A 12140-nucleotide genomic window follows, 5' to 3' on the forward strand; every position below is an offset into this window, starting at 1 on the left:
TCCCCTCCTCCTCCGCCCTGCCTCTGCCTCCTCCTCCTCCCCCCTCCTCATCCTCCTCCTCCCCCTCCCCCTCTTCCCGCCCACCTCTGCCTCCCCCTCATCCCTCTCCCCTCCTCCTCCGCCCCGCCTCTGCCTCCTCCTCCTCCCCCCTCCTCATCCTCCTCCTCCCCCTCCCCCTCTTCCCGCCCACCTCTGCCTCCCCTCATCCCTCTCCCCTCCTCCTCCGCCCTGCCTCTGCCTCCTCCTCCTCCCCCCTCCTCATCCTCCTCCTCCCCCTCCCCCTCTTCCCGCCCACCTCTGCCTCCCCCTCATCCCTCTCCCCTCCTCCTCCGCCTATTCACCCTCCTCCTCCTCCTCCCTCCTCCCTCCTCCTACTCCTCCACCCCTCTACCTCCGCCCCCCATCCCCATCCCCTCTTACTCTGCATTCCCCTCCGTCTTCTCCCCCTTCTTTGCCTCCTCCTCCACCCCCTATTCCTCCCTGCTCCCATTCCTCCTCCTCCTCCTACCCCTCCTCCCCCTTCTCCTCCACCTCCCCCTCCTCCTCCTCCTCCTCCACCTCCCCCTCCTCCAACTACCCCTCCTACCCCTCCCCCCTCCGCCGCCTCCTCCCCACCCTCCTACCCCTCCTCCCCTTCCCTCCGCCGAACAGAAGGATTCTGTTCGGTTGAGGGTTGCCGAACAGAAGCCTTCTGTTCGGCACTGGATCGCCGAACAGAAGCCTTCTGTTCGGCACCGTTCAGCCGAACAGAAGCATTTTGTTCGGCGATCCAGTGCCGAACGGAGCACGAAACGGAGGAGGAGGAAGGGGGGTGTACTGAGAAAATTTCAAGGGCAATATGGTAATTACACTAAAGGTTAGTTTGGGTATTTTTTTTTTTAATTTTTGGGGGGTGTCCTGAGCAATAGGGGGGGTGTATTTAGAACTACCCATCAAGGGACCTATAAACGGTGCACCTTCCCGGTCCGACGTTGCGGAACGTTGACGGCTCCTCAAAGCTTTTCCGATCTCCAAACCTAATCCCAACCATAACTCCAATCCTCCTTTCGTTTCTTTTGCTACTTGTTCCTGCGGTACGATAGATCGTTATTTTGATTCTAATTTTAGGGATTTATCTTGATTTCCTTCGCTCCGTGTTTCCAATTTCTCTGATCCAGGGTTTCTTGTGTTGCAGGTTTAGAGATCTAAGGCGCGTCGATCTCGATCCATGGACGCCGTGGCGGTCGTTCGGTCTCCCCAGTTCCTCGGCAAAGCTTCCGATTGCGCCTCCAGATCGTGTGTTCTGGCGGCCTCCCGGCCGGATTTCGTCTCATTCGATCCCAGATCCCATTTCTCCAGCAGATGGCTCAAGGTATGAAATTTCGATATCCAATCCATCACTTGGTTTTGGTTTTTGGATATATTAGAGCTACAAAGGAGGCAAATTTTTTCGAAGTTTCAATCTTGACTCCATTCGTTTGATATCTTGATGCTTGATTGTTGCATGGATCCGTGGTAGGGTTGCCGTTCAATCTCTGTACGGAAGCTTGGGCAAAGAGGATTCGGTGATCGAAGGAACAGCGGTATTAGGGCATCTTTATCGTCCCCCAATTCATCCGAATCGTCCTCCCCCATAGCTCCTCTCCAGTTGGAATCGCCAATTGGGCAGTTTTTGTCTCAGATCCTCATCAGCCATCCTCATCTCGTCCCTGCTGCCGTTGATCAACAGCTCGATCAGCTCCAGACTGACCGCGAGGCCGAGAAGAACAAGGAGGAGCCATCCCCTTCCGGCACTGACCTCGTTTTGTACAGGTAGGCCATAAAAATCCGATCTTCCTTGCTGTTTATAAGTTACGGGTTGTTTATAAGAGTGAAAGGTGAGGCTTTTCTGTTGTGATTGTTAGGAGAATCGCAGAGGTGAAAGCTAAAGAGAGGAGAAGGGCTCTGGAGGAGATACTATATGCCTTGGTTGTCCAGAAGTTCATGGAAGCTGATGTTTCCTTGGTTCCCACCCTCTCACAATCAACGGATCCCTCTGAGAGGGTTGACCAGTGGCCGCCCGAGGAGGAGAAGATTGAAAGGCTCCATTCTCCAGATGCATATGAGATGATCAAGAATCACCTGGCTCTTATATTGGGGCAGCGATTGGGGGATTCAAACTCTGTTGCACCCATAAGCAAGCTTCGGGTTGGACAGGTTTATGCTGCTTCAGTGATGTATGGGTACTTCCTCAAGCGAGTGGATCAAAGGTTTCAACTTGAGAAGTCAATGAAGAGCCTCCCCTGGGGAACTGATGAAGAGGAGGATGCCATTAAACAAGCAATGCCCGATGAGTCGAGACCATCAGCTCAAATTGGGAATTCTCATCCTGAGGCATCTTTGGGGTCTTCTCCAAGCTTCAGCCAGGGTGGGTTTGGCCATAATGTCAAGCCCTGCAGGCTACGGTCCTATGTCATGTCATTTGATTCTGAGACATTGCAAAGGTATGCGACAGTGAGGTCGAAGGAGGCCTTTAGCATTATTGAGAAGCACACTGAGGCGTTGTTTGGGAGACCAGAGATTGTCATCACACCTCAGGGGACGATTGATTCCTCTAAGGATGAGCTGATCAAGATTAGTTTTGCGGGCTTGAGAAGGCTTATTTTGGAGGCTGTAACTTTTGGGTCTTTCCTCTGGGACGTCGAGAGCTATGTAGATTCCAGGTACCATTTCGTGACTAACTAGTTTGCTCGAGAGTAAATTTGAGCAAGTTACTACTGCACAAGTTAGTTTGAAGATGTTCATCAGCGATAAGGAGATTCATATTTGCCAGTTGTGGCAAGCATTATGGAGTTGCTAACTCTTTTGTTACTATCAGATCCCTCCCCTCTGTTTGAGGGTTTAAGCATTGTACAAAGGGAGCCTCTTTAGTTTTATATTTAGGAATTTTATAGTTGCTATTAATGCTTAGAACTTGTATTTCTCAATGGTATTTGGGATAATTTTGAGTTGCAATGTGAAATCCTAGAATTTGTTTCTGTGAGGATGATAAATTCTTCTATAACTAGATTGGGTTATTGGCATTGCTGTTAGATTCTTGGGCTTATTCATGATTTTGCTATATTCTGAGGTAGTCGTGATCAATTTGAATGCAGGCTCGATATTTCATTTCTGTCAGCAGATATTATGAGTTTTTTATGACTTTGAACAACAAATTTATTTGAACCTATTGTGTTTAGGCTACTACTTTGTATGAATTAGGTGGCCGGTGAAATATCTCTGAAACAGTAGTTGTCCCTTCTGCATCATAAGCTCTTGATTGATAGCAAAAAGTTTCAGGGGCATGTTTAGGAGGCTGCGTGGATGTTCAGCTACTGTATCTGTGGGATATGTTGTAATGTGTTAAAAACAAAAATAGCATATGTTAGCCAAAAAGAAGATTGGAAAAACAAGAAGGAAAAGCATAGAGACCTTGGATTTGGCTGAGTGTGGGAGGCTGAGCGAAAGAGAAGTGAGACTGGTGAGGGAGCTGGTCAATCCTATTAGTATAATGGCAACATTTATGGGATACCGACCTTTCATCACAATTTTAGATTGATCGTGCAATCGTGAATATCTTGGCATTGTAGGAATAACAGCCTCTTTGATTGCATCTACTTTGCCATTTCTGGATCTCCTAATTTTTCCCAAATGTAAAAAGAGCTCTATGTTCTATGTTCCACCCATGCCTCAGATATACAGAATTACAGATCGCTGGTTATATGACTCCTAGTTTCTTTAGCTAGCAAGGCTGTCCAAATTTATGAAATTTTTTTTGTTGTTACTTGCATGGAAATATACTCAAAGCACAAGTAGTTTGAAAAATAAATTTTATAGGGTAACCACAAGATTACCCCATCAAGTAGTATGATTAGATTGCAAAAAAATTATGAAGGTCTGAAATAGGTGTAGCCCTTGTTCTCCATCAAGAAAAGAAGACTTTGGACACTTGCAATATAACATGGTTCCTGTGCCAACTAGTCACGTTGTTATGAAGGTCGTTGTTATGACTGGTCTGAGAGGAATGATGCTAAAGTGAGTACTTGCAAGAAAGTGAGAAACCAGCAAGATATTTGAGGATGCACAGAATTACAGATAGTGGTCATGCAGTATACTGCTCCTAGTTTCTTTAGCTCACAAAGTGTTTGTCTAGATTTATGAAAATTTTATTGATGGTATTTGCATGAATATGTAGTCAAAGCAGCGGTTTGCAAACTAAATTTTACAGGGGAGCAACATGATTATAGCATCACAATTTACAAAGAAAAAGTATAGAATTAAGAATGGATGCTGTCCAGGTTACCTTGAAGAGTAGATGTTTGATGTGGTTCGTATGCCAATTAAAGGTGTTGTTATGTGAAGGTTGTGATTATATGATTGACGAGATGCACAATGTTGATGTAAGCACTTGCTCAGGGTTGAAATCAATTGTATCCACAAACAAACCAGCAAAATTTTGGAGGGTGCATCTTTCCACCCTTGGCCCTTCGGTTGCATCTCAACAGCTCTATATTCTTCTTAAGGATCTCTTTGGAATTTATGCTTTGCCAAATTCTAGTGTTCTGGGTCGGATTACTTGTGTATGAATTCATACGTTGTTTAAGAATTTTTTTGGTTAATAATCTTATTAACGCGGTAATACTTGATATAGGAATTGCCTTGGTAGATTTTGGTCCAGTTCAGGTGTCTTTGAAGTTTATCTGAAATCTCTACGATCTGCCATAAAAGGGCTATGGGCAGATGATTTTGAATCTTGGCAATAATTTTGTTATTATTATAAACTCTTAATCACTATATTATCTCTCTTGTTCATAAAGCCTTGTTTAGAAGAAATCTTTTGCTCCTTTTGTTTTTTATGATTTCCTGCCACCTCAAGTTCTATGGCAGCAAAAGATCATGGCAACTGTTTCCAGATAGAGAGATCTTGTCAAGATGATGATTGTAAAGTCGAAGTCACTGGTTTCTCCTAGTCGATCGAAAACTATTTACAGTATCATGGTCCATTACTGTAATCTAAAGCAACTTTATTCCTCCAGAAATTCCGGCAGCATGCCGGCTGCCAAATGATGGTTGCTAAAGTTGAGTCTTATGGCCCTTTGCATGGTCCTGTACAGATTTCAAAAGTGTTTTAGAGCTTGAACACCTAGAAACACAGCATATTACAATTACCCCATGCCTTCACTTGCTGAGCAACAAAGTTTTCTTTGTTTCTTCAAGGTAACAGGTGGCTTTCAAATGCTCTTTTCAAAGCTACCAACTGTGAGCATCCCTAGAATTCTCAAGCCCAAATGTAGAACCACTCCCTGTATCTGCCCTGGGTAGCTAGGGGCCTTACCAGGTACATTGTTTGGCTGGTTTTCAATTACTAGGTATTGGATGTCATCCAATAGCTTCCCTGCATCATCTGTACATACCGACATGGCGTCGAGGCGCAGACAATGCACAAGGAATGCAGTTTGCAGGATCTTGCAAGCCAAACTGCATCCTTCCATCTTTACAGCATGTTAGTATTAGGGTGTGAGAGGTCAGTATATGGCATGTATGGGTGGTGCATTTGATCCCCTTGACTTTTATATTTGATTGGCATCCTAGAAATCTCTACTTAAGTCTAATTTAATTTGATCTGTCAGTAAGCTAATAATGTATTTTTATTAGTTTTCTATTTTTGATTTTTCATTTAGTCTGTCAATTACTTATCATTCAGGCTCCACATCATCTGATAATAAGATCGGCTTTTTTGAATGGATACCTGAATTAAGTTATTAAGTTATCAAATACCTAAGACATCCTAGTCTTTTAAATCCCCCATTAAAATGAAGCAGCCAATTTTTTAGCTAATAATGATATTGTCGTATAGGTCATGGAGAATGTAATTCAAGTGTCTTTATGGATGCAGAATACTTGGAAATCTTCTCGCTTCTTTATGTGTGTCCATTTTGCAACAAAGGAGCGAAATTTGCAAGTCATGGTATTTTGCATTCAAGCAAGCGCAAGAGGTCTAGGTCTGGTTCATGTGTAGTGCATTTAGGTAAGTGTAATAGGTGTAAGTTTGGCTTTCCAAAGAATATTATCCACTCCTCCCCTAGGAGGATATGGATACCTTAATGATGGAATGATGGATTATGAGGAGGCTATACTTCTAACCCTAGCGACATCAAATATTTAATCTTTCCGGCCATTAGCATCCACAAACTCCTAACTAAAACAATGACAAAAGTTTTGTGCCAAGCTATATACATGTAGCTCTTCCCAGATGCCACAATAGTGGGAGCCTCTTGCATTAAGCCGCCCTTTTTATACTTTATGAATATGCTCATCCTCATTGTTAGTTGTTTAGCTTTTAAGCAAATGGTTGGCGAAGAAATTGATATGTGCTCATCCTAAAGAGCATTTGGGAGCAATAACCATTCTTATCTTTAATTCTTAAACTATGTAAAAGTGGCTTAATTTCCCAATCTTTTAATTCCAAAAATAATTTTATAACCCTAATTTCAAAAGTAATCCTCATCAAAGTTAGTATATTAAAGATTTAAAATATTTTTATAATGATTGAAATTAGATTTCTCTTTTAGTAGATTCAAAGCATGCTAGATTTCTAAAGAAAGATGTTCTAAAAAGGAGTTTTAGTTGGTATATAAGAAAAAACCCACTTTTGCCGGCTTCTCAACTAACATGTAAGAGAAAATCCAAGTCATCAAAAAAAAAAAAAAAGAGTTTGGGAACTTATGAAAAGATATTAATATTTATGAACTCTAAGAAAATTCAGAAGAGAAGGAAAAGAGATACAACTAAACCAACAAGCACATATAAGATATAACGCATTAAAAAGTTAGTTATAATTTAATTACTCTAAGCATTTTTTAGAATTTAGGCTTTGAGTATAAAATATCCCAAATCTTAAAATTGTAGTAGTCATATACATTTGCGCATGCATTATAACTAGTCTTTCCAAAAAGATACTCTCTAAATTTTTAACCAAGTACAAATTCTTAAACTATATAAAAGTGGCTTAATTTTATATTTTTTAATTTAAAAAAATAACTCTAATTAGATTACTTTGTCAAAAACTTAGATTTTTTTTTTTTTGAAAAGTTTTAAGTACACGGAAGTTCTATAAAAAAAAGGGGATTCTACTAGACTTTAAAAACAAGAAAAGTACATAGTACATAAGAACATACTCACTTATGTAACTATGAAACCAATAGTTGAGAAAAACAAATTATTTTCAAATATTTTTAGAATTTAAAAATTATTCAAGTTATTTCAAATATAAATTTTAGCAACTATGTATATCTGCATGCGCATTATAACTAATGGCACTTAAAAAGCTAGCTAACTGGCTTATTGCATATATCCATGCATAGTCATAATTTTTTTGGACAACGTGGAAACCTTTCATAAAATTACAATGTGACATTCTATTGACAAGGATAGAGATTCTTTGTGATTACCATTGTTAGCATCACTATATTGCTAATGGTGGTTGCGATAGTAGTAAATGTATATGTTCCAAAAGCCTTTTAGCAATTCGAAATCAAGACATGCACCAATGTATATAAACCTACAAATAATTCATTCTATTTTAGTTCTCGTCGCATAAAGAAGTAAATCAGATGTAACCATTCATAAAATAATCCAAATTCAAGGTCCCCCCCAAAAAATAAAGAATACCAGAAGGCATTGATAGCTCTATGCACCTTTGATTCCCTGCTTTTTTTTTTTTTTTTGCCTTATGAGATTGAAATTATGACAACAATTATATAGAAAATGATAGGACCAGGAATGAGGAAGGGGACAACCACTTTAGCCAGCCGCACAAAACGACACAACTCCCCGACAAACCAATCATCGACGCGCACCCTCCTTGTTGGGTCCCACCACAAACGGAGCATCACCGTGACCCCACGTCATGACTCGTTTCGGTTCCTGTGGGCCCTGGAACTCCAGCTTTCTCCCCGTGCGATCTTATCCGCTCGAAACTGGTCCGCGGAGAATTACACTCGCATGCGCCCATCCCGGCGGCTGGTGGCAGCCTACCCAATAGACTCGGATCTTTTTCCTTGGATAACTATGAGCCTTGGTTTAGTGGACCAAGCTGTGCTCTGGCTAATGGGGGCAACCTCAAGTTCAGATTGATCATAATTCTCAAAAAATAATCTTCAAATATGATTATTTTAGTCAACCAATTGGTGTGGTTGATTCAAATTATATATGATAAGTAATACTATTTAAATATTATTAGAATAAAAATATTAATATAATAATAATTAATTTGTTCGACATTTTCTCATGTAGGATAATGATAGCGTACATATATAGGTTAATACTCATAATTACAATATTAAGAATTATATAATATTATTTAAATATTAGGAATATAGTTGATAATATAATACTAAGATTTTAATCTATCGATACTCCCTCTCGCATGCTATATATATATATATATATATATATATATATATATATACACACACACTAATACACTGCAAGGGGTAATTTTACCAATTACCATCCATTTTGGGTGATCACATCTCCCCACTATCAGACCAACCAAATATTTTTTAAAGTGATTGGAAATGCTTACATAGCCAGTCACTCTGGTAGTACCCTAAGGGCTGAAGATGGGGAATTGCCCCTAGCACTCCATAGTTTTTTATTTTTCGATTTTATTTGGTGCATACATACTCGTCAGATATGATCCACTCGTCTTAGCAAAAAAAAAAAGTGCACTTAAGTGTCTTAATTCTTCTTGTAAGTCGGATAGCAGAAATGTTCATTATTAAAAAAGACTATTTTCAGAAAATATCTAGAAATTGCTCTCAGAGCTGGAATTCTTTGTGGTGCATATTTTGTACCATAGAAAGCTATATATGTTTATGTTTGGATGGGTGATACATCATCCATCTCAGAAAGAGGCAGTTGTCGCTCATCTCTCAGCCTACCGTGTTTTGTGGGGGACTTGATGAGTTATGGTTGCGTTATATCCATCACGCCTTGAAAGCTATGGATGCCATTCTGATGGCAATGACAAAGCCACCTAACTACCCTCTCGTGGCATGAATAAGAGAGGAATATGGAATCATCTAGTGGTTGTTTGGCTGTCTAAATCTATCATGGAATAGCTGCAAAACTCAGCTGCTTCCTTGCATTGAGAAGTCACAGACAATCAATAAAAATCATGTTCAGGATTTAAAAATCATCTAGTTTAGACACTTTAATTTACTAAAAATTGGTTTTTTTTTTTCTTTACTTTCTTCACAACCTTAAATATGGTGACTACTTACCAAGTATGTTCAGGAGCTTCCTCATGTTCAGAGGCATTCACTACTGCTTGAGTCCTATTCATAGATTTGTTTATAAAACTTGACATTCAATAAAACCTGAAAACTGAATTTATGTGAAAGAAACTTTCATTTTTTCCACAAAAATTCAAAACCTAATTCTATCATCAACTTTTTTCTAATAGGCTAACTAAATTGTTCCTTAAGCAATGAAGCATGAATAAATTCGCAACTGGACACAGTTAAGGTTCATGATCATCATTATCCTAAAGTATTATTGATCTATTTTGATATGACAGAGGACACTATGGACCACTTTATGATGTGAACTAGCATGAATTATTAGTTAGTGAGTTTCCAATAGCTTTCAATTGGTTTGTGACACACCAGCAGTAGTTTATCATAGTCTAATAAATTTTAGTCAACCCCATTTCACTAAATCAAGGATAGTGGTAAAAATTCTGCAAGGAAAAAAAAATCAGGAGCTGCCAAGTACCTCTTTGAGAATAAAAGAACTTTTTTCTAGTAGGAGGATGCCATATCTCTTGTCTCATTGACATGTTTCATCCATGTTAAAGAAGTTGGATTAGGTTGGTTTGGATTTGGTTTGTATTTTTGATTTGTGACCTAATATTTATTTTGTTAAGATTATGCTCTTTTTTTTTTGTGTGTGTGTGTCTCAAAAAGAATATATTTATTTTTTTTGTAATTTTTTCTTGATGTTTTTGTGGACCTATCTTAAAATTGTTCTTCTTAGGAAAAATACATGAAATTGCATAACAACAAAGCATGGGTTAAAGGAAGAGCATGGAGATACTCTACACATGCAACAGACATGCCCAGAGCTAGCATAACATAATTATAATCATACATGCTACAAACTTCCATTATTTTCCAATTAGAACTTCCATTTGAATACTCATAAATAATTCAATGCAGATGGTTGGATCACCTGTTAATTCCTATGTGGCCAACTCATTCATCAGCACATCAACTCCTTTATTATGCAAACAGTGTGCTGCCTGTGATACCAGAGGCAGGTGGATGCAAATAGTGTGCTGCAAGCATGAGTTCCTCTGCAAAAACTATGCAACAAGTGCCACAAAGCACAAGGATCACAAGTGCCACTGTCCAAATAACTAAGCACAACATTCAACACCTATCAATATCTTCCATTATCCTTATCCCTTTCTCCTTTGCTTCACATACATCCTTGACCCCAAATTTCCAATGCTCCCACTCTTCTTGTGACCTTAGTGATCTACAAAGGACACCACATGCATGAGACCTCTCCCTTTTTTTATTACCCTAACCACCACCCATGACCCATGCACATACCTACATGGAGGCACAGTCCAAACTAAAAGTATACCACCTTTGCGTGCTGGGCAATGCTGCCTTGACCCTCCCCTCCCACCACCTTTTGTTATCTCCTTTCCACCTCGGCAACAGCTGTTCATTGGCACATAGAGAAAGACTCCAGAAACTTTTGTCACCCTAGATTTAATCAATTGTTTTGTGACCATCCATGCTCTATCCATTAGAAAACTGCGTCCATGGATGGGTGTGGGTTTGGGGTGGCCAGTAGAAGCTGGGGTCAATGGCCCGCGCCTGGTGGCTTTGGAGCTTTGCTTGTTTGGATTTTGAGGAGGGAGGAGTATAGTTTTGCATGGGGTGTACGGGGTTTAATTTGGGCTCACGGAGGTCGCTTTCAGGGAGGGAACAGTGGCTCTGACAGCTTGTCCGGCTGAAAGACCTCGTTGGCCTGCAGGCTTTTTACAAAACGGTTCCGACGACGACGACAAATTAAATTATCCTCCATACCAGATTTTTTTTCTCGGCCAGCTTTCTTCCATTGTAAATTTTTTAACGTTTTCAACTTTTTGTAATCGGAGAAAGACGGGAGCCGTTTAGCGAAATCAGAATCCTAACAAAATTAGATCTTAGCTGATTCGATCTATTTTTTTTTTTGGTCTTTGAATCTAGTTAAAGAGATTAATTACTCTCTAAATCATGACTTATGACTCAGATTCTATAATTTAGGAGAAAATTACCGCTTAGTTATAGTTCTAATTTTTTTGCACCACCTTTTGATTTAGGGAATTTAATATCGGTACTACATTTCAAATCATTTTTTTTAAAATCAACTTCAACAATAGTGTTGGCAAGGAAGGAAGCAGTGAAGATCACATATGCGAGATGTGTGGTGTATGCAGACCGCATCCTTCTCGAGAGGGATTCGACTATGGTGATCGAGTGGGTCCGAGATTGAGGACGCAGTACTAGCAATAGGACATTGCTCCACGACATTCGCAGACTTTTGAATAAGTATAGTTTCTATCGGGTCACACATGTCTACTGAAAAGAAGCTCTGGTCGGCTATAACTTGTAATAAGTGTATTCCTCTTCTTGGTGTGCATCAACACGTTCACTTTCTTGTAAAATTCACTATTTCTAATGATGCCACAACCTGGTGTAAAACAAATAGAGATTGCATGACACGATTTGGCTTTCTACTTAGCTGCCATCCACAATTAAGATACAATAATTAAAAATACCTATCAAAACAACAGGGCTGAAACAGGATAAGGTGTCCGTTGCCGAAGTACACCAAGCAAGTGGGCGGTTGGTCGGTGGAACGAACCTAGCCTGCTCCTTCCAAGGCGCCCTCTCCCCCCGTGAACTCAGAAAAAAAAATCCACTGACGTAGCAAGAAGGGTAAAGGCAACCACATGATTTTGATCAGACGGACGAACCATTTTGGGATCTGTCAATCCTTTTGACCGTTGTAAGAGGCGTCGTGTGGGGCCGGACACTAGAGTCTGACTCCCGATTGGGACCTGCGTACTGGTTAACGGC

General features: G+C 40.2%; 1 protein-coding gene across 2 annotated transcripts; it reads left to right on the top strand.

Moving 5' to 3' along the window:
• Positions 1-952: 952 nt before the first annotated feature.
• Positions 953-3050, top strand: LOC103713309 (UV-B-induced protein At3g17800, chloroplastic-like). 2 transcript variants are annotated; one of them, XM_008800190.4, is made up of 4 exons: positions 953-1073; positions 1175-1351; positions 1499-1791; positions 1884-3050. In XM_008800190.4, exons 2-4 carry the CDS (start codon positions 1208-1210, stop codon positions 2701-2703), a joined length of 1257 nt encoding a protein of 418 aa, XP_008798412.1. In that variant the 5' UTR covers positions 953-1073; positions 1175-1207; the 3' UTR covers positions 2704-3050. The 2 variants fall into 2 exon arrangements, with proteins under 2 accessions (XP_008798412.1, XP_026663047.1); XM_026807246.2 differs by having other exon boundaries at positions 968-1073; positions 1158-1351.
• The last annotated feature ends 9090 nt before the right edge of the window (positions 3051-12140 follow it).

Source organism: Phoenix dactylifera, chromosome 6 (genome assembly GCF_009389715.1).
Source record: "Phoenix dactylifera cultivar Barhee BC4 chromosome 6, palm_55x_up_171113_PBpolish2nd_filt_p, whole genome shotgun sequence".
Lineage (NCBI taxonomy): Eukaryota > Viridiplantae > Streptophyta > Magnoliopsida > Arecales > Arecaceae > Phoenix > Phoenix dactylifera.